Source organism: Bombus affinis, chromosome 12 (genome assembly GCF_024516045.1).
Source record: "Bombus affinis isolate iyBomAffi1 chromosome 12, iyBomAffi1.2, whole genome shotgun sequence".
Classification (NCBI taxonomy): Eukaryota; Metazoa; Arthropoda; class Insecta; order Hymenoptera; family Apidae; genus Bombus; species Bombus affinis.
In genome coordinates, this window is record NC_066355.1 from 9,530,212 (window position 1) to 9,551,225 (window position 21,014).

The window sequence follows — 21,014 nt, forward strand, 5'->3', positions numbered from 1 at the left end:
TTTCCTCTCTGCCCCACCTTTCTCTTCTCGCGATCCATGAAGCGTAGCTAGAGCCTCTCTTTCTTCTTCTTCTTCCCCCGTTACTCTCTATCTTCCTTTCGTATTCGCGGTTTCCGTTGCTCTCGTAGAGGCCTCACCAAGCGTATTGCTCGACTCAAGGCATGTGGTCGACAGTTTACTTCGTGATTTCGAACCGGTCGATTCATAGACGATTCCGAACGCTTCTCCGTGAACAAGGTGAAATAACAAAAGAATAGTTCGATCATTATGGGGGTACGCGTCAGGAGTATCAATGACAGTCTCAGGCTCACGTCCTCGACAAAAGGTAATTTATTTGAAATAATAAGGATTCGCGTTTTTCTACCTATGAGTTATATTGTACGTGTTCTGTATATTTTTCCACATTTACATGCCTCACAAGCTTCGTAAATCGTAGTATTATTAGGAATCGATAGAAATCGATAGGAATTGGTAGGAAATAATAGGAACTTGGACAATGTTCATGGGCAGTGCTCGTTACGTGTATCAGTATATTAGGGAAAGAAGGAACAAGCGCATACGATAGAGCGAAGAATATATAAATAATTAGACTGTGAATATTCATGCACCTTTCGCAGGTATAGAAATCTATATAATACACAGTGATGTGTAAAAGTTTTCAAGTAAATGGATCTTTCACTTTATATCCTGGCAGGAATACGTATTTTCAAGAAATTTAATTAACATTATATTGCTATATAACAGGCGTTCGTTTGTTATTATTTTCCATCTATTATTTCTGTCTATTATTTTCTTCTACTTGTCGCGGCTTTATGCCCGAAACCAGTTAAAATTATTCTAGATCCCTTCTGGAACAAAAACTGAACAATTTGAAATACAAGGTATATATATATATATATGTGTGTGTGTGTGTGTATATATACAAATATACAAAATATTCAAAGTACTCGTTACAATGCTTAGGAGATGAAATAAATTTTTGTTTAGACTCGTCTTTCTTATTTATATTAAGAAAAATGTGAATTTTCGCATAAATATCTAATGTAATTATAACACGACACGGTGCCAATTATATGACACGTTCAAAATGAAAAATTCGAGTCAACTGCTCGGTTTCTTCCGTACTTTCTAAAAAGTTACTCTAAACCCTACGCGAATTCATACACGAAGCTCAACAGGTGGCACGTCGCTTCTCTTTCGTTCGCATTCTTCCACGTAAGGCAAGGGACCGTGCAAAGGGCAAAATGTAGTTAAGCGTATGCGTGTAAAAAATTGTTCCGGTTTTTCTAGTCGGATACCTCGTTCCTCTCACAGTTGCAAAGCAAAAACTAGTTAAACCACGAGATCGAACTGTATCGGTATCGATGCTTTCTCTGGGTACGAGCGTAGCTATTTGCTTTAAATCAACGTCGATGTACACCGATTCGCACTAATATTCCGCTGTTTCGTGGAATTTGAGGATTATTCGAGCATCTCTCGGAAGCTAAACCGATCGACTCGGCTTCCTCTTAATTTCCTAAATTTAATTTAATAATAATTCAATCGCCTACGTATAAGCGATATTCGTTTATTCGATTAAAATTCGATGGTCAAGAAACAAATATGCAGTCCATAAGTTTATTACATCGCAACAGGATAATTGCGAGAAATAATATGAACGAGGAATAACAGTAAATTCCAATGTAAAAAGCAAATGTAAAAAAAAAAACAGCGTTCGCAAGATATATGTTACCACCAATTAAAAAATATTTGTTTCAATAAAGAAACAATTTGTTAACTGTCATGAACGAAAGTGTATGATGTAATATCATTGCGAATTATCGTAAATCAACGTCCAGCTCCATTCTCTAAAATAATCAATCTCTTACGAGAGAATATTTCGATTAGATCTATATAGATTGACATAATGAAAAGAAATGTTGATCAGGTTAGTAGCAGAAAAGCATACAAATATTTGCTTGTAACAAACTCATGGATGTACTACACGTACGTGTATGAGCATTAAAGATCGTGGTATTGGAGGAAGACTTGGTGCTGGTACGTACAGGTGCCGATAAAATCTCAGACTTTGTTAACTTGTCGTGATCGCACAAATTTAATACCAGTTATGCGATCAAGCTATTCGTTTCGACGAAAATTATTATCACGATCGTTGTAGTACTTAATGATAATGCGCAATAAGCGAAAGCATTTCTGCGAAATGCGCGAGGTAAATATAAATATACCAATTACTTTCTTCTTTCGAGAGTAGGCTCGTAAAATCAAACGAAGACGTAAACCATTCCGTTTATTAATGACACGTAACTTTTTACGTATTTGCTTATCTAGAACGTTGATACGAATGCGTTTGACATATACGCCTCTTGTATTTAATCGCGGGGCGTTGAACACCATTTCCATTGGGAAAATACGTCACATATTACGATCGTAATCTCTTTAATTTAATTTATTATACGTCACGAAGATCATCGTAAAATAATCTGAATATCGATTGATTCTCTTCGGCACACGTGCTTTAATTTCACGCAGTCAGGCCGTTAAGTTCGGAGGGAAGAAATTTACGCGATAGGAAGAAAATTATGCGATAGGGATAACAACGACAAAGAGGTCTTTTCATGCCGTTTTTCACTTTTTCTCAATACGATCACGGACAAATAACATATTTATCATAAACGAGTTGTCGCTACGAAACTATAAGAAGTAAATTTCTTTCGTAATTTTGCTGCCTGGCAAGTTTACATATCTGTGCGAACGATTGCTTCACCAATCATACGTGCTTTCTTATTATGCAGTTTTATCGCAAAATAAGCTTCAAATTTAATTTATACATTCCAGAATTCTTCGACGTAATACCATTTTCCCTCTATTAACGTATCAGCGAACCGAGCTAATGAAAATGCACTCGAATCTTTTCTAATGTTTTCTACAATTCTATCCGAAATATAGATCGAATGTGATCGAATGCGTTTCAAATTTCATTTGCCCATCGGCATTTTTACATGATTTTCAAATGATACATGTTCGTTATTCTATAAGAAAATAACAAGTATTGCTTTGACCATTAGTTTCTCATTAGATCGTTATTCTATTTGATTTTATATGTTTCATATTTCTCACTAATTTGTTATCATGTTTCTTCTTATATGTTTTACTCATGCTATTGTTATAGGATCAAATACTTCTAAGCGGTAGCGAACACGCGATAATGATATCTTTCGAATAGTTTTAACATGAGATTCCCGTATGGAAGTTGTCTGGCTGGGTTTCAATGGGCAGCCCCGACCCTTCCATTTCCTGCAGTCGTAGAATGTGATCAGGGTGGCGTACGTGCCCGAAAAGACGTCATCCGCAAGTTCTTCCCAGGAACGGAAGGCGCGCGGTGACGTCAATCGCGTCGAATCGTTAAATCTCTTATCCTCGTTTCCTATGTCCAAATGCGCATCTATCGCGTGAAAATCAAATACACCAACAACGCTTGTTCGTACGCGTGTGTTGCAACGATCGAACCTCGCGGTACTGTTGTTCGGTCGTTGACCGGAAATTTATGTAACTCGAGCAATTATCACCAGGTAGGCACGAAATGGTCTGTAAACTTTTTCAGCAATTCCTTTCCAGGTAGAAGATTCTTTTAATTCTCTCGGGTTCCATTAATTCCCATGGATACGTACGGAGTTCGCCTTCCGTTCGTTAAAAGGAATATAATACTTGATATCTATCTGAGAATAAATTCTTATAACTCCAGAAGATTGCTTTATACCAAAAAGAAGATAGCGTATATATATCAATAGCTTCCCGTTGCAGAATATAATTACAGACGGATAACGCAACCATCTCGAATACCATCAGCTAATGAATTATTCGACATAACGTTCAGCAACTTATTTCGTGTTTCAGGAGAAGTGTCGTGGTCAACGACAGAGGAGCCTTTTACTCCCGAGGAAGAGGACGCGATAGTAACGCTAGTGGTAATCGTGATCGGTATCATAGTAGCTATAGTGGTACTGTTTTCAATGGGAATTTTCATCGATTGCAAACACCAGTACGTACAAGTATCGAATATCGTTTCTTCTTTAACATTACTTTAGCACGAGGTAGTGTTACTCGAGAAGACATGACGTAAAACAAATTAATAAAATAAACAACGAACAACTTAGGAATAAAGTAATATACGCATACTATTGAATTATTACGAAGTTGTTATTGTACAAGGATTATAAAATCAAGAATATTCGTATCGGTCGGACAAATTTCCTACCTTTTCGACGAGTACAAGTTATATCCTCGTAGAAATCGAGGTGGCAGCGGATGAGCCGTGTAACGCGTATTTCACTGTTTATCGCGTCACTAACGACGAGAAAAGTGGTCTATTTTCAAATGTAGATCGTTTAAGAATTGTTTATTACCGAATCTGCGAATTACATGACAGATCGCATATACAACGACGAGCAAAATTATCGGCGCAAAACCAAATTTCAGATCTGAATCGGAACTTGCAGTTTCTTATGCACGTGATCTTTATGATAATCACTTTAAACGATAAACAATCTTGCAGGATCATTAAGCAGCTGCGTAATAAAACTATATAAAAAGTATACATATATAGGGAATTAGTTTTGGCGAAAAGTTTCAATTAACTTAAAATTGATATAGTAATGTGTTTATAATAAATAGTCTAGGAACGATATAAGAACCATCGTAGAGATTCTAATTAAACAAAAATTTCCTACTTCGTTACAGAGAATTATTCCGGATGAAGGCTCATAACTGTTTTAGGAAGTAAAATCGACGTTATAACTGTTTTCAACACCTGTTTTCTATACTTTGCAAAAAATCGAATAAAACGTGCTCTGTTTCAGCAATTCGGGCGGAAGTTGACAAAATAAGCTGGCTCGTGCTAATATTTTTTCCATCGTTATATATACGTACACCTTGACCCAAATATTTTACTTACTCGAATAACCCTACGTCGTCTTATTACTGAGCTACGCGGATATTTATGTAAATTCATATTTCTACGAACGTAGGAATAGCGAATTAGAAAAAAGTGAAACTCAGGTGGAAGATTAGTTTTTCTATTGAATATTATAGAAAGCTTTATACTTGCAGACATTTCACATATTCTTCTATATCCTGGGCATATTTGCATTTTCAAATTTTCCCACCAATGTGCAAGAATTCGCTCTACCTATCGGCGAAATAAAGCAACGACCGATTATTTCATTTCGTTGCAGGAAGAAGAACGTTTTAAAGAAAAAGAAACTGAAATTGAAGATGCCACCGTTATCTCGAACGAGGAAGAGCCAAAAGGAGGACGCGAAATCCTTAGCAGCGGATATGTGCCCAAGCGGTGCCAGTGACGCTGATTTAAGAACGCGCGATGCCATAGTCTGACACCTTTTGCGATACGTCCATCTCCAACGCGAATGAGAGCCACTGGTAATCTTCATGGAACTTCGTCGTCAGATCGGGAGCAAGCATCGGGATAATGATAGGTTAGAATTTTCAAAAATGGACGAAAAGAAATTTCGCGATACACCTGGATGACGTCGGTGTTCGCGTTGACTAAATGTGGGTGGAGCTGGCTTATCGTGCTTGGAGTGAGACGCGAGAAAATCTTGCAAACGGTGTATAGCAATCGAAGAAGTTCATTGATCATTCGACGTCATCCGCATAACTGTGATTTACATATTTCTATTTATCTTTCGATCGCATCGATCTCTTATCGTGGCTGCTCAGCAAAGTTTTTCCTCGCGAGGAGGAAGCGTAAGAAAAAATTTCTTGAAGAACTTTGAAGCTGATGATACATTATACGTACAATCTCGGTGATTGCTCGAATCACTAAATACTATTCGTTCGATCGTCTAATCTTGGAATCGTAAAATAATAAAAAATAGGAATTCGAATCTGTACGAAGGTACGTGCAGTGGCTCACGAAAGTATTCGACAACTAACAAACATCTTTTACGAATATAATATCACGTGCGTTATATGAAACATTTTGAAATTTCATTGGCGTCGTAATGATATTCTGCTATCATGATTATATCGATGAAGTTTGAAATAAATCTGAAAGTATATATAAAAATTACAAGATATTTTGTACAAGCATGTGTTTTACAGAGTTCACAGAGATTGACGTAAATTTTAAACAGACAAATGTCCATTATAACGATAAGCCTAAATATTTATATCGCCTTTCTTTTAACGCCTATTATACGTTTAAGATTATGCATTAAGACCATTTATGTCGTATATTAATTTTTAAACAACCATATGTTTGCAGTAAATATCTTGACAGTCGATATGATCCAGTTTGATATAATCATGACAATTGTGATTCATTACACTGATAATAAAGTTTCAAAATCATTAATATAATACACACGATATAATCATGAAAGTTGTCTTTCTAGGATAAGCGTTCAAACAATTTTGCAAATCACTATGAACACATTTTACCGCGAATCGAATCAAACGGAGTTGAATAAAATTGTATCGAATACGAATGTTTATATTTGTACACTATCGTCAAGCGCTCTCCTAAGGTCTAGTCATTCATTCGGCCTTGTAACGACACAGTAATTTTGTCAATGCTTCGTAAATCTATCAGCGATTAAGAAATTCGCCAGAAATATCGACGTTAATCACGAATACATTCCCTTATCAACTAATTGTACGATACCTGTTTACACCAGCGTACTCAACGAAAATTGTATATTACTTTTAGACCAGTTATCTATTTATACGCATATTACGTGTACATACAAAAGGATAAATGTATATAAATCTATTGTCAAAAATAAAAGATTTTATTATCTTGCATTTGTGTGGTTTGGTCAGGCACATATACAATGATACAAGGACACAGTGGAAATCTTGTGATGTAAAACTTCCTTGTCTTCGTAAAAGTCTTACGTAGAGATAAACTTTTATCAAAACGCATTCTTATCGAATTACACCAACGTTTAATAAAAAGACATTGCCTGCTTATCATGCAATCTGAATGAACATGTATAACGATTTGTTATTTCGAGTCAACGATAGCATATATATATATATATCATCTGGATCCGTATCTATCAAAATATAAAAATATTGGTTGATAATAAAACCGTATTATGCGAATCACAGTCTAATTGGAAATGCGATTGGCATCGTCTTGTTTGTTTTCTTCAGGTTCGTGCGTTATTGCTTATATTTCTAAAACCGACTCGATCTTGACCTATTAAATCAACTTTGCTTTTCCACCCTGGAATGCGTCACCACATACGGCCAAGGACCATTGCCAAAAGAGCCATTCGAACGTAGACACCATTTTCAGCCTGCCGGAAGTACGCGGCACGTGGGTCCGTGTCAAATTCTGTACTGATTTCGTTCACTCGTGGCAAGGGATGCATCACTACCATCTTCCTCTTCGCGCGAGACATCAATTGCGGAGTTATTACGAAATGACCGCAAACCTGTAAAAAATACGAGCATTTAGATACACGAACGTGACACGACGTTTCGTTTCGTTCCAAAATAATGCTTTTAAAGCCCCGTACAGATTAATTCAGTAAGTAAATTATTTATTGCTACCTGAATTATTCCTCTAAATCTCTTTACTTTTATCTTCGTTAATCGAATGTCTTGCATTTTTATTATGTTTATGATTAGATACTAGAATCGTAAATTTGAAAAACTCGAACTTAATTAAGTTCGCTAATCCAAACGATACTTCGAGATTTCCAATGATCTGGCGAAATACACAAATCTCAAGGCTAAAGAAGTATCGCTTTGTGCAAGAAACTTAATCTTATGAACGCTCTATTATCTTTCTCTTCTTTAAGTAACAACTAATAAGTTTATCTTGATAATAAGGCCTTGATCGAGGTCGCATTTAATAATCGAACTGTCTTGCAAGATTAATGATAGATACAAAACAGGGATCGCTGTAACAATTGGAAGATTAGCAGATTAGCGTGGTATTACGGTCTACATGTTTCAATCGTGGACATTTTATGTAATGCTCGTTTCTGACCAATTATTTTACCTGTCTTTTATATAATTCCTACACAGAAACTAGTCTAAGCTAAGTAGCTCTCGGTTTCGAGTTAGTGCGGGCGTCTCTAATTTATTGTATCTAACCAAACCATGTAAAAGGCAGCTAATGTCAGGATTAAAAATTTTTCCTCGGCAACTCGCATATCCCTACAGGTCCTTTCGAGTAGTAGGGGATATGTGGAGAAACTAAGCTTTCGCGGAAACAAGGCAACAGGTGTGAATGTAGGACACCTGAATGCAACCTTTCAATACTGAATCCTACGCTGATTTCGCACGTTGGGCTTTTCAAGGTGAATAAAATTTCATCTAGCAACCTTTTTGGTTAAAACTTTCATTACGTGATCACTTACTTTATTATACTCTTCTTGTGTGGCGAAACGTTCTCTCTGAATGCGTGTCATGTAAAGGACATCCGTGTCTGGAAGAGCATCCTCGAGGGTGCTGAATTGTTCCTGCGTTATTCCGCGTTCGTACACGTACTTCACCACGTGGTCAGGCATACCAAGGCCAGGAGGGCACACGTAACGAAGTTCAACATTGTACAAAGTCAGCAATCTGTAACACGAAACAGGTGTTCGAAGGTTGTCGCTGGTTACAACGTAAATCGAATGACTTAATAATAGATTCGTAAAATTCACACGCGACGTCTCACCTTGACAGTGAATGGACAGTTCTACCATGTTTCAAATCGCCCACCATAGTGATCGTTAAGCCATTCACAGTACCGATCTCGTCTCTTATCGTAAAAATATCGAGTAACGCTTGAGTTGGATGTTCCCCAACACCGTCGCCGGCGTTCAGTAAAGGTTTTCTGCAGTGTTGTGCGGCTCTCTGAATACGAAGCATTTATATTAATAAGCGCATTTATTTCCAGATAACTTAAACTGAACGAGACTGAAATAATTTAAGTTCGAATAGAATACGTGGAAAATAGGAGATTAACTTACTGAAACGGCGCCAGGTTCAGGATGTCGAAGAACCACTACGTCCGCATAGCCTGCCATCACCGCTACCGAATCTGTAATAAATCATCGTGTCAAACTCATCGTACAACGAACTCCAACCTTCGCTCTCTATCACACGTGATCGCAAACCTTCCAAACTTTCTCCTTTCTTTACCGACGACGTCGAACCATCCATATAAATCACTCGACCTCCGAGTCGTTCCATCGCGGACGCGAAACTGCAAGATGTTCTCGTACTGACTTCGTAGAAGATGGACGCCATCACCTTTCCCTGTGCAGAACCGATAATCGACATAAAGTTATCGTCAAAGAGATGGGACGAATTAGGCTCGATGCAAGGTGCAAGATGCTTGATGCGGACGAGCGTGTTTCGTCGCACGTCCGTTCCATACACGTTTCAGTAATCCTTCGTGTTATGTAGGGAGATACTTTATCATTCTTTGAATTACATGTGGGAGAATTGATATCTATTAGCGGTTAGGTATACATGATCGATACATCTGGCTAAGAACGTTGTTTTGTCATCGTATGAACATTGCTCCCTGCACAGTAAGAGTTCTGTCACGTGTATCGCGATACGCATAGAATGAATACCAAATGCTCGTTATCGTCTATTAGAGTGTTAGTATCCATACAGGATGGTACATCACTAGACTACGAATTTTTATGCACTTATGCGAGATTCGAAAGCGTAAACATGCACAGAATGCATATGATATGTAAAAATATACAAGATACCGAAAGTATAGTATACGAAGTACATTTAGCGACTGAAATAAATTTTTGTTTATATTCTATTTCTTTAATTATCGGATAAAAAGTACGAAGTCGCATAAACATCCGCACAATCGGCTCATCACGGTATCGCGTGGAACCATTCAGCATTGAGAATGTTACGTACGATTCGATAAGATCTATTAGGATTGCTAAGAAGTTGCTCAGATAGCGTATGAAAATATCTCTTTTCTTCTCTTATATTATTGATTTTCCTGCTCTCCTTTTTCTATAGCAACTCTTTTATCTAGAAACCAAAGAGATAAAGCTTCGGCCTCGTTCGCTTGTGTATCACATTTAAGAAGATATTATCTAAAAAATCACTCGTCTGCATAGGATCTTAGTTTCGAAATTACGCGTACGTTCTTACCCGTAGAATATGATCCAAATGTCGTTCTTTTCTAACAGCGCCGCGAAGAATTTCCGCATAATTGAAAATGTCTTTCAGCAATTCTTTGTTGAAGATGTCCACGGTCAAGATATTATGTCCAATTATATTATGGCTAGTGTGAGTCGAGGAAATCGTCGACATAGAAGTCAATACAAGATTCGGATTACTGTCGCTCTTGTATTTCGTCGCGTTGCTGATAGGAAGCGGCGAGATGGTGCGTTGTTGAACCGTTTGAAGCTTAGCGTGCTCGCGGGAATCTACGTCCAGGGCAAAGTGAACGTTCGACACCTTGTGCGATATCGGTTGCAACAGATGCCCGTATGATTCTGAAACGAATAAACTAAAAATGAATAAATCGTTTGAAATTTTATTACGCAACAAAGTAATCTATACCTTACGTCGCTCGGAAGATAGCATTTATAATAATATGCCTATTCTTAGCCATTAAAGCAAAGAATAATCCTTCGCTCGCTTCAACATATCTTAGAAAAAGAAAGCAATTCTAGGTAGGACGTGTTAATTAAGCATAGTAAAGCATTCTTTCCAAAAACGTTATTTCAGGTGACGCATAATACTTTCATCGAAGCAGATTTCCATACCATTTTGTTCTTCTTCCGACATGTCCGTTATCATCCGTTCGTTGTATCTTTCGTAATTGGGCGACAACAGCATGTCCAATACCGAATTAGGTCGACTGTGAGATATTACATCAATGACCGGAGCATTCATAATCGTTTGCGCTTTCATCTTCGTTTGCATCTCTCTGATATCTTGGCCAAAGCCAGGATTCACCAGAACTTGGCCTTCGACGTAGGCAACTTCTCCACGAAGCACTACGCGATGAACCGATCCACGAACTTTCATCCCTGCGAAAGGTGTCCACTTTGATTTGCTGAAAGGCATCGCTTCCGGTATCACCCATTCATCGTCAAGATCGACTTCGATGTAGGTATTCGGCTGATCCGGCAGATTGAAGATCCTCTTTGGATTTTTATACAGTTTGTCTACTATATCCTGAAAAGAATTTTTCTTACGCTCGGTATCGATCGACAAAGATTATAACGAATTTGCTCCAACAAGATACGAATACCTTTTATGTCGTAATAATGGAACATTAAAAAAGAATGTGTTTATACGATATTGCGTACCTCGATAGAGATCTCGAGTTATTATCGTAAAGCTTTTAAGATAGATTTCGATTACCTCTATTGTTAATTTTCCTTCGTGAACTGCAGTGAAGAGAAGCGGAAGCATCGTCTCGAGTCCAGGAAAACCTGGTGGCGGTTTTGCACTCGATTTCTCGTACACGGTATGCGGCGCTTGAATATCGAAAACGCGCGTTTAACAAAACTACTTCTTCGAACAGAACCTCTCCAAAATATCGCACATCTAATATATACAAGTAATCTCCACGTAATTTAACGCGTTTTTCCAATGACTAATCGACTTTGTAATCCGACACTTATAAGAATTATCAGTCTTTAAATCAAAAGACTTTTACAACGAAGCTATTACGACTTTTTCGTTTACAGATTCAGTGAAAGCCATTTATGCGTTGAGAAATTCTCTCGATGAGACGGATGACTTGAATTTGCGTTACAAATTTCATTTTTTTTTTTTTTTTTTTAATAGAATATTAGAATAATGTTAGAGAAGACGTTAGTAAAATAAAACAAACCATGATCTGTTGCGAAACAATCGATTATATCCAAATTATCCCAAAGAGCTTGTTGATCTTCTTTGGTGGCCAACGATGGCCTCACCTGACCTCGACCAACTCCTATGCGCCCAAGATCTTCCTCGCATAGGAACAAGTGATGAGGACACACTTCGCAAGTGACAGGCATTCCCTGATAAAAATATGTATGTGGAAAATGTAATTAAGAAATGTATAAAAATTGTCTCGATAATCATCGCAGTAATAGCTTACACCCTCGGATCGTTTGATGTTTGTATAGTTACAAAATTGTCCTCTATCTTGAAATTCACATATTTTTTACTGATTTCTATCTCTTTCTGACAGATCTCGATAATGATAATGGCAGTCGTGACGTATTATTTTTGATATGTAGAGATAACGAATAAGTTCGTAAAAATAGCTTACTTTTTCCTTAGCAGCGCGTATTATTTGAATCTCTCCCTTCCGAGCTACATGACACACGTGAATCGGCCTGTTATGCAAACCAGCCATTAAAAGGACCGCGGCCGTTGTTTGGCCCTCGGCATGAACGCAAAGAGGATATTTCCTTGGCCAACATTGGAAATGCTGAAATCAACGAAACTATGCATAACTAAAGAATCATATCCACGAATCGTACAAAATCTCTGCGCGTATAATTTTTCATACGAATCCGATCCACGAGACCTACCTTAAACCACGACGTGAAATCGGCCAATGGATGATTCGTGAACGTCTCATTAAGATACATTTTAAGTCCAGCCGCTACTGGAGCTAATTCGCCTATTATGTCGTAATTATCGTACGAGGCACCAACGTAAATCGAATAGTCGCATCTCGCGTTCGAAACTGCACGCTGCAAAAAGAATACACGCGTTCCATTCGTATGAAATTTATGAGATTTCTAGAGGAAGTACATCGCTCTGATTAATATCTAAAACGATATATCTGCAACTATGGGGCGCGTTTTGGACAATTTCCTATTTCTCCGTTTTTTTTTTTTTTTTTTTCTATCGGTAGGAAATTAAGGAAATATCGTAGGTATAACAAAATACCCTCGGTGACGCAAAAATTCGTAGAAGACTTAGTTGAAAATATTCCTTCAAGATTTAAGAAGAATCAAACACGTACGTCCAAGTACTTGGCTGTAGCTAGGTCAAAGAACAGAATTTCAATAAAAATATAAGATAAGTTTCGCGATAACATTCTCCTCTAATCTGTTTCCTTATAGCATATTTATTCTTACAACCTCGTCAGTGCTTCGATATCTGATAAATCCACTTTTGACATAATATTGCATATATATAAAATTTCCAGGAGACTGAAGGAAAAGAAACGAGGATTTGGATTTCTTTTAAATGGTCAGAGCGGTGTATTCCATTGTCACGGAAAGGAAGCCGATATTATTTTCTTACTTCTTTTGCTATGGCAAAGGATTGATGATCCATCACAGCGGGATTTGTGTTAGGCATCGCCAAGATCATCGTGATACCACCGGCAAGAGCAGCGGCGGTACAAGAAGCGAAATCTTCTTTGTAAACAGCGCCAGGGTCGCGTGTGTGTACGTGAATGTCGATTAAACCAGGAAGTTTAATCATCGTACGCGATGACATGCAATCTGTATGAGTTTTCATACGAGGCGCACGTTTACCGAGCATTCTCATAGCCTACGCAATAGAAGAAGCAACGTTCATTGTTACGTCAGTTGTCGATCACTGTATCGATTATATCGTCGTACAAGCATTCATAAATATTCTGAAATAATCGTGAATTTCTAATAATCCGATTACGGATATTTATGCAAATTCATATTTTTACAAATATAATTAACTCCGAAATGGACTAGAATAGAGTATCTTTTTTGTTTGTTTATTGCTTTTCATGATTCCAGAGAAACACGGCATATCATAGCGCGATGAATAACCCATTTTAAGTAAAACTTTATAAGATTTAGATAAGTAATAATGAAAAGATATTCGTAGAAATGATCGATAATTGTTATTTAAATAGTTTTGCGAGTCACGCGTATTTCGATTTCTATTGTTTGTTTAATTCATATAGAATAACACCGTGACAGAAATATCGTTGCACATATACGATATATAAACGTGTACGTATCTGTTTGAATCAAACATCAAGGATATTTTTCAAGTTTCGTTAATCCACGAGATTTATATGATATCATGACTACGGCTATTTGGCGATAAGACACAGAATGTGTTAAAAATGAGATCTAAGAGATTTAAGAACTGGTAACACCGAACGAGTGGACTGAAGTTAAAATAGGGGGCCTAAAACCAATGCTTTTATAATCCGCTTTTATTATTTACCAGCATTTGATATGGTTAACTGGAACAAACCTCCTTAAATTCTATTTCCACGTTTGTAGATATTTGTAAAAATATATTTGCATAAATATATCATAAATTCCTTACTTAAAAGAGAATCGAAGTTCGTGGTTTTTATACAAAAAGCTTATTTAGTCTCTCCGCGAATGAATTAGATAATTTTTTACGTTATCGCCTGAAAGCGTTTGTCCTTTTATTAAACAACTTCGATCTATGCATCAAATCCAGTAACAAGGGAAGAATATTGAAAATTTGTACTTACCTCGACGAGTAATTTCGCGCATTTAACGTCTGTAATTAAAGGAACGGAATAGTCGACGGCGAGTCTCCTGGTCCTGTAACCATGTGTCATGAAATTGGAAACACGACGCACTCCGCCGTTTCTCATTGGCAGATTAATGACGAGATCGAATTGTTTCTTCGAAAGGAAATCAGCCAAGTGTCGAAGTTCACTGGGGCTGGAATCTTCATCGACAGTGATATTCTCGAAAGTCCATTGAACGGGTTCCACCTATTTTTTAAAACATTTATTCGTTCCTTTATTCGGCCGGATATTGTTTTCTTGCAAACTTCCCCCCCTCCCCCCTTCCCCAATAAATTCTTCTTATCGCATTCTTCAGATAGATATTTTAACGTATCTATGCGACGATAAACTTAAAATACATAGCACGAGCTACACCGAATTTTCGAAACGATATCGAATTGTGATAAACGAATATTATATCAGAGTTAGAAATTTTTTACATACATCAGCGAGAATTTAAGCACATATACCAATCTGAAAAATACATGGTAATCTACTGTTTAAAATTGACCAACGTGTTCTATACGATATATGAGAATTCATTCGCAATTATTCCGACCGGCACTTTATCCTGCATTAAGATTAGATATATCAATCTTCCTCTTAGTATATCTTTATCTATGACACTCATCGGATTATATATAATAAGAGGTTTTTATTAAAATATCTTGTATTTTGGAATAATACGAGTCATTCGACTGATTTTTCATATACAACTACGCTTCATAGCGATTAGGACATGTGTAAGTTACGTTTACTGATTAAACTCTAGAAAACTTTTGCCGTGTTTCATTGCAATATAAATTTATCCTGCTTTTACGCATACGTATGTTACATATGTTGTGATAAATATCGACACAGGAGAAATTTTGCTTGATTTTGGTTATTCCATGTAATTAGAAAATAAATGTAGCGAAAAATATCGACCAACATTTAACTCGTTCGGTTAAACTGTACTATCTTAGCATTTTTCTCGATATACATGTTGAAGTATTTCAAAATTCCCCTATCTTTTACAGATTGTTACGAGACGATGGCTAAATATTTGAAATTTTAGTGTAAAAAAAGGAACAACGATCGGAAGAGAAGACGGTATATGAAGGTTCGTTTTTCTTTGGGTTCGAAGATGATGATCGTTTGGAAATTGCGAGAAAACACGAACGATCTAAGATCACGATATGTTTGTTTCGACTTGTTAACACCCTTGGTCTTTGAAATATTGAAAAATCATTCTCCAATCATAGCGCGCGTATGATATAAGAAAGTCGTGACATTGTTGGTAGGAAACCCGTTCGTGCTTAGCTTACTTGTCGATAGCCGATAGCGAGCGATTAAACCTATTCTGTTGTCTGTTGATAACGATAGCTAAGTATTTATCGGCAGTGGCACCCCACGATTGGATTATTGTCTCATCGACGAGTGAATACGTGTTCTTTGCGGGTTTATATGCGTCATGATCGCGGACGTTGATTCTCCGTTAAAGTGTCGGAATCAACGAATAACGTTTTGTCGTCGGACAAGGTGACGGAAGGAAGTTTCTAGTTACAATAAACGATCGTTTCCGAGAGTAATTTCCGTGAGAATTAAAAATGGGGAATTCTAATCAGAAGCTAAAGCGGAAGTTACGGGGGAAAGGAAACAGGAAGCGTGGCAGCAGCGACAACGTTCAAAGTAGCGAGAACTCGACTACAAAAAGCGAGGAATACAACGATCCGGAACTGATCATTTTGAGGAAATCTATCGAAAGGAATCCCGAGATGTTCGTATTGAACAATCTCATGATGTGCGTCCAATTCTTTCGAAATTACGAAAAGTAAGATATCGTTCTAAGGCTCGCGTACTAATTGTGTTACGCTACCGTTCTCAAGTATCTGGACATCGGCCGCAATTCGCAACGTTATCCAGCTGTTGCTCTCTTATTTGTACTAATCAACGTTAATTATCGTTTCTATCGATGTCCGCCGCCTGTATACGATTGACTTGAGGCAAAATCACAAATGGAAATGAAGGAGCTCGTTACGGAACCGGAAGTTAGGTTTACCGAGACGCGTGCGTGCAGTGTATGAAACGTGGATGTGTGTTGTTTCGCATATTTTTGCTGTTTTATGAATCGTAGCAAAATGGAACAGAAATGGCTTCACGCTGGTCGCCGCATCGAAGCGTACAGCAAGCGATATTTCTTCGCGTGTCTCGCACGACACATCGCAAACAGGAAGCTTTAGATTCACGGCACGATAGGAATATTATTTTAAGAAATGATCTATCTTTTCACTTATTACCGATCGATCGGTTGAACAACCAATTAAATAACTCGCTGATACAGTTAAATATAATACTTCTGTGATATAATTAAAGCTATTTTTATAAGAATTACATAACACGGAGAATATTTTATTTAAAAAAAAGATGGAAACGTTCGCACACCTGGAAAAGTGTTCTTGTTATGATCCCTTCAATTACACCGAAGGGTTTTATTTAAGAGAAAGCGTATTTTATATATTATTACCATTATCGTTTATGTGTACGTTTTGCACGACGTAAATAGCAAAGCCGGAAGGCAAGAGCAAATAAAGATACGTGAAAGATATATTTTACATATTCGCAATAACGCAGAAAGTGTACAGATACTCGTGAACAGTAGCGTGTATGTTGGAAAAATATTCTTCCGAATAATCGAAGAAATAAGCGAGTCTTTAGTCGTCGATCGGTGCCACGATTACGACAAACTCGATAACTTTAACCGGTGATAATACGATTTTATCAGTGGTTAAGCAGAAAATAAAATCTTATACATAGTGATGTTTTTCAGAGAAATCAAGCACGTGAAGGAAATTATGGCATCGTCGCGCGAGATGCAAATGAACAAACATTTGCCTCCTGAAAAGCACGTGCTGCTTCCAGACATTCTTCAGGAGCACATCGCGCATCACCTCGGTTTCACTTCCATGCAACAATACTTTATTGGACCAACCATCGAACCTTTGCAGCCGGTTCGAATTTACATGGTTCACAATAACATTGACATCGTGGAAGAAAACTATCCGCCGTCGCACTATAGTAACGTGAACAATACAACTGTATATAACATATTGTTGAAACCAACGAAACAACAAGGTAGGTGACGATACGTGGCGTAGTCTGGTTATAAAGTAAAATACTCGAGGGGTAAGCAAATTGCGTTTACATTGTCGCAGGTTCTGTGCGACTGCAGGTTCTCCGCAACTTTGCATCGTCGAGGAAAGCAACGAGAGAAGACGACGTGGACCTAACATCGATAGCAGAGGACGACGACGAACTATACAGCATCTACGGTCCAAAATCTCGATCAAATTTATCTGTCCACTCGATCAGTTCTAGCAAATCTAAATCAGAGATGGTTAAGAACTCTAATTTCAAGCATTCGAGATCTTTGCCCAATCTGTGTGACGAGGAAGTCGGGAATGGAAGCTTTTTACATTCCAATCGTAGTAGGAAAATCGTAGAGGAGCCTGATTACGACAATGGGTCCTCCGATGCGGAAGAAAGAAAACGTCCGAACAAAAGACCACAGACGAAGGAGGAATTACTGAACCGAGGGAGTCGTCGATGGGAGAAACAAGAGCCGCGACAAAAGATCCAAGGACCTAACAGTCAAGATCCCACGAGCAGCAACAGTTCTGGATATCGATCCGACAATTACGCATATAGCAGCGATAGCAGTTGCAATCCGAGTCGGAACTCCCAATTCTCTCAGAGCTCTAGCTACGACGAGCTAGACGAATGTTGGATAACGAACGGAGAGTTTCCGCGTCGTTGTTTCAAGAAAATCACGTATACGTCCGATGGGAATCTCTACGATCCGAAAGCAGAAAGGTTGCAAAAGCTGGATCATAAACAACGAAGAATTAAAATGGTCTTGAGCCGATACAACTATAATTTGTTTTATATAAGCAGCACCGAGTTTATGAATCACTTTATGAAGGTGTTTATACATTGGTTGGGAGAGTCGTTGAATTTTGATAAGGAATCCGTGAAGAATACCAAACAAGGAGGGTGCGTGCTCTATTGTGACAAAATCATGATCGCCGAAACGTTGAAGTACAGTAAAGTGGAACAATACGAGATCATCCCTGCGATTTGGTTGGAGTGGCCTAACTGCGCCGAAGAATGGCTGGTGAGGACACGACATACCTGGCCAAATAACAACGACGTGGATAAGGTTAAAGACTTTGGATGCTACGTCGTTCCGGAAGGCTTCGTGCCGGAGGGTGAAAATATCAATCTCCTCGAGGATCTGCAATGGCAGCTCACGTTCCCTGCAGCCGAAAGATACCTTGAAACCTGCATGACACAGGCCCAAATACAAGTGTATTTGATCGCTCTGATGCTTCACAAGACTTTCCTCAGACCTATTTTTGATACTATGTTCGGTCTAACCACTGCTCATATCAGGCACAAATTATTTTGGATGATCGAAGAGTACGCGAACCCATCGAAATGGCCAGATAGTAGATTGGGAGAGTGTTTGTTAATGTTTCTGAATTCTCTGTATAGCAACATTAGTCAATGCGAACCTAGGCTTAACGATTACTTCATCAAAAGTAGGAATCTCTTTCAAACGATACCCGCTAACCATTTGCTGCACACGCAGAAACAATTGAAACGCATCACAGAGAATCCGATAATGTACGTTTTTCATGCAATGGAAAACATTCGATACAGTGACGATTTCTTCCCGAGATTGGACTATGAGATGTTACTGAAGATATTGACGGCTGACACGTTGACGTTGGTTAATCCGAAACTGACTCAACACGTTCCGGTTCCGATATATCAAACGTACGAGAATCCTACCGAGCAGAATGAAAGATACGATGTAAGAGGCTTTTGGGACATGGCGAGGGAACAAGGACACAACGCATCCATCAGGTTGATCACCAATAAGTCGTTAATTGTCCCTCGCAAGGCCACAGACTCTATCATCGAAATCGCTGTAAGATCTATTTTCTGATAAGCTGTTTCTATCGACGCTTTTATCTAAAACACTCGCCATCGAATGACATATTTTATTTCGAGGACGTACGTTCTCGTTGTACCGTGTTCGAGAGTCGTACATATGTATATCACGAAATACCTTTTTTCTCAAAATTGTTATTGATCAACCTCAACGACTCTATTTCTCTGAAAAGATTTGACCGACAACGTAATTAATATTTTTCGCTGTATATTCGATAAGGAACAATACTATTCAGTTATTTGTGTTCCGCAATACTTAATCTTATCTGCCAATGATATAGGATGATCTCTGGATTATAGAAAAACTACTACTCTATTTGTCTCTATCTTTTTACAGACACGTTGCGCTGACTTGGAGGGACCGAGGTTGTGCATTCTTTTAGGCTTCTTCATACGGCATTTCATCCAAATTGCCGAACGATGTAATCAGTACCAAGCATATCGACAGAAAAAGGTGTACCTTGATCACGCGGACAGGCTATCCATATTACTTTTCGAGCGTCAAAGATATACGGAAGATGCGCTAGCTTATCGCGACAAGATCAAAGTTATCAGGAAGAAAGTAGCTGTTTCCGAGCCAGGAAATCAACCTCCAGATACTCCGGAGAGAAATCCAAAGAACGCCATATACGTTGGATCGTTAAACAATCGTTTCATGCAAGAATCAAATTCGTCGAATCAAGTTCGACGGAAAACCATCGAGCCAATTCCTAGGCCGAGCCTGAAATTGCCACAAAAGCAAGTTAACGTTCAAGATGTTAAAGTAATCGTTCACGAAAGGCATTACGAAGAGCCGAACGAATTAAATTTAGAAGTTACGAATGATAAGGTAGCCGCTCAAAGTTCAATAAGCAAAAATCATGTGTCAAAATTGGAAACCAATGAACGTCAACCAAACAAACCGCCTCTTCGTCTTCAAAAACTTTCAGGAAGTGAATCCACGTACATTTAGAAGCGAACACGCACGACTAATTCCTTCGTTACCTAATAAATTCCTCAACCTTTTGCAAGTAATCTGTAATTTATTGTTATTTAATGTTATTTATACTTACAGATAATTGGACGCGATTCTTAATTGCTTATCTAGAAAAATTAATCGCATAAGTAGAACTCCATTTATCTGGACTAATTGGAGGACGGAAAGTTTACTTAGGGTATCCCAGGTTTCTTTGAACCAAATAGTGTTAGTGTATTGTATAAGTACAACTATAACAAATAAACGAACCTCTCGGTTGTTAAACTGATCAGCTACACTTTTTTCTCAATTTCTCAGTTTCATTACATAAGTACACACGATTAACGTTCAATTCTCAAGAAACAGTTCGCTTATTTTCATAAGTTTGTTCGTAGCAACATAATTGCACAAACAGTAGTAGATTCTAAAGTGAATTTTATCATTGGGATTTGCAATATCATCGCTTATGATTTTATATGGTGTATTTTTATTTCTATCCACAGAGTAAGGTAGCTACGTTTTCTGATAAAGAACCTGGGACACACTTTGTAATTAGAGTTC

General features: G+C 38.0%; 3 protein-coding genes across 5 annotated transcripts in view; 2 read left to right on the forward strand and 1 right to left on the reverse strand.

Annotated features, from left to right (window-relative positions):
• On the forward strand, nt 1-6,822 carry LOC126922749 (uncharacterized). The gene is made up of 3 exons (XM_050735622.1): nt 1-325; nt 3,895-4,039; nt 5,232-6,822. Exons 1-3 carry the CDS (start codon nt 268-270, stop codon nt 5,389-5,391), a joined length of 363 nt encoding a protein of 120 aa, XP_050591579.1. The 5' UTR covers nt 1-267; the 3' UTR covers nt 5,392-6,822.
• The window catches only part of LOC126922667 (CAD protein), a 22,764-nt gene continuing 8,538 nt past the window's right edge, over nt 6,789-21,014 (reverse strand). The window contains exons 14-26 of one of the 3 annotated variants that reach the window (XM_050735446.1): nt 14,462-14,710; nt 13,267-13,518; nt 12,543-12,707; nt 12,278-12,439; nt 11,852-12,023; nt 11,377-11,492; nt 10,773-11,187; nt 10,153-10,499; nt 9,138-9,279; nt 8,991-9,061; nt 8,696-8,874; nt 8,394-8,598; nt 6,789-7,460 (exon numbers count right to left, since the gene is read on the reverse strand). In XM_050735446.1, the coding sequence (XP_050591403.1) occupies nt 7,260-7,460; nt 8,394-8,598; nt 8,696-8,874; nt 8,991-9,061; nt 9,138-9,279; nt 10,153-10,499; nt 10,773-11,187; nt 11,377-11,492; nt 11,852-12,023; nt 12,278-12,439; nt 12,543-12,707; nt 13,267-13,518; nt 14,462-14,710 (2,676 nt within the window). In that variant the 3' untranslated portion in view covers nt 6,789-7,259. Of the gene's footprint in view, nt 7,461-8,393; nt 8,599-8,695; nt 8,875-8,990; nt 9,062-9,137; nt 9,280-9,337; nt 10,030-10,152; nt 10,500-10,566; nt 10,656-10,772; nt 11,188-11,376; nt 11,493-11,851; nt 12,024-12,277; nt 12,440-12,542; nt 12,708-13,266; nt 13,519-14,461; nt 14,711-21,014 lie in introns of those variants that run through there. The other 2 variants (XM_050735447.1, XR_007712895.1) reach the window with 2 other exon arrangements.
• LOC126922686 (uncharacterized) lies at nt 15,617-20,742 on the forward strand. The gene is made up of 4 exons (XM_050735485.1): nt 15,617-16,316; nt 17,313-17,617; nt 17,698-19,475; nt 19,836-20,742. Exons 1-4 carry the CDS (start codon nt 16,093-16,095, stop codon nt 20,448-20,450), a joined length of 2,922 nt encoding a protein of 973 aa, XP_050591442.1. The 5' UTR covers nt 15,617-16,092; the 3' UTR covers nt 20,451-20,742.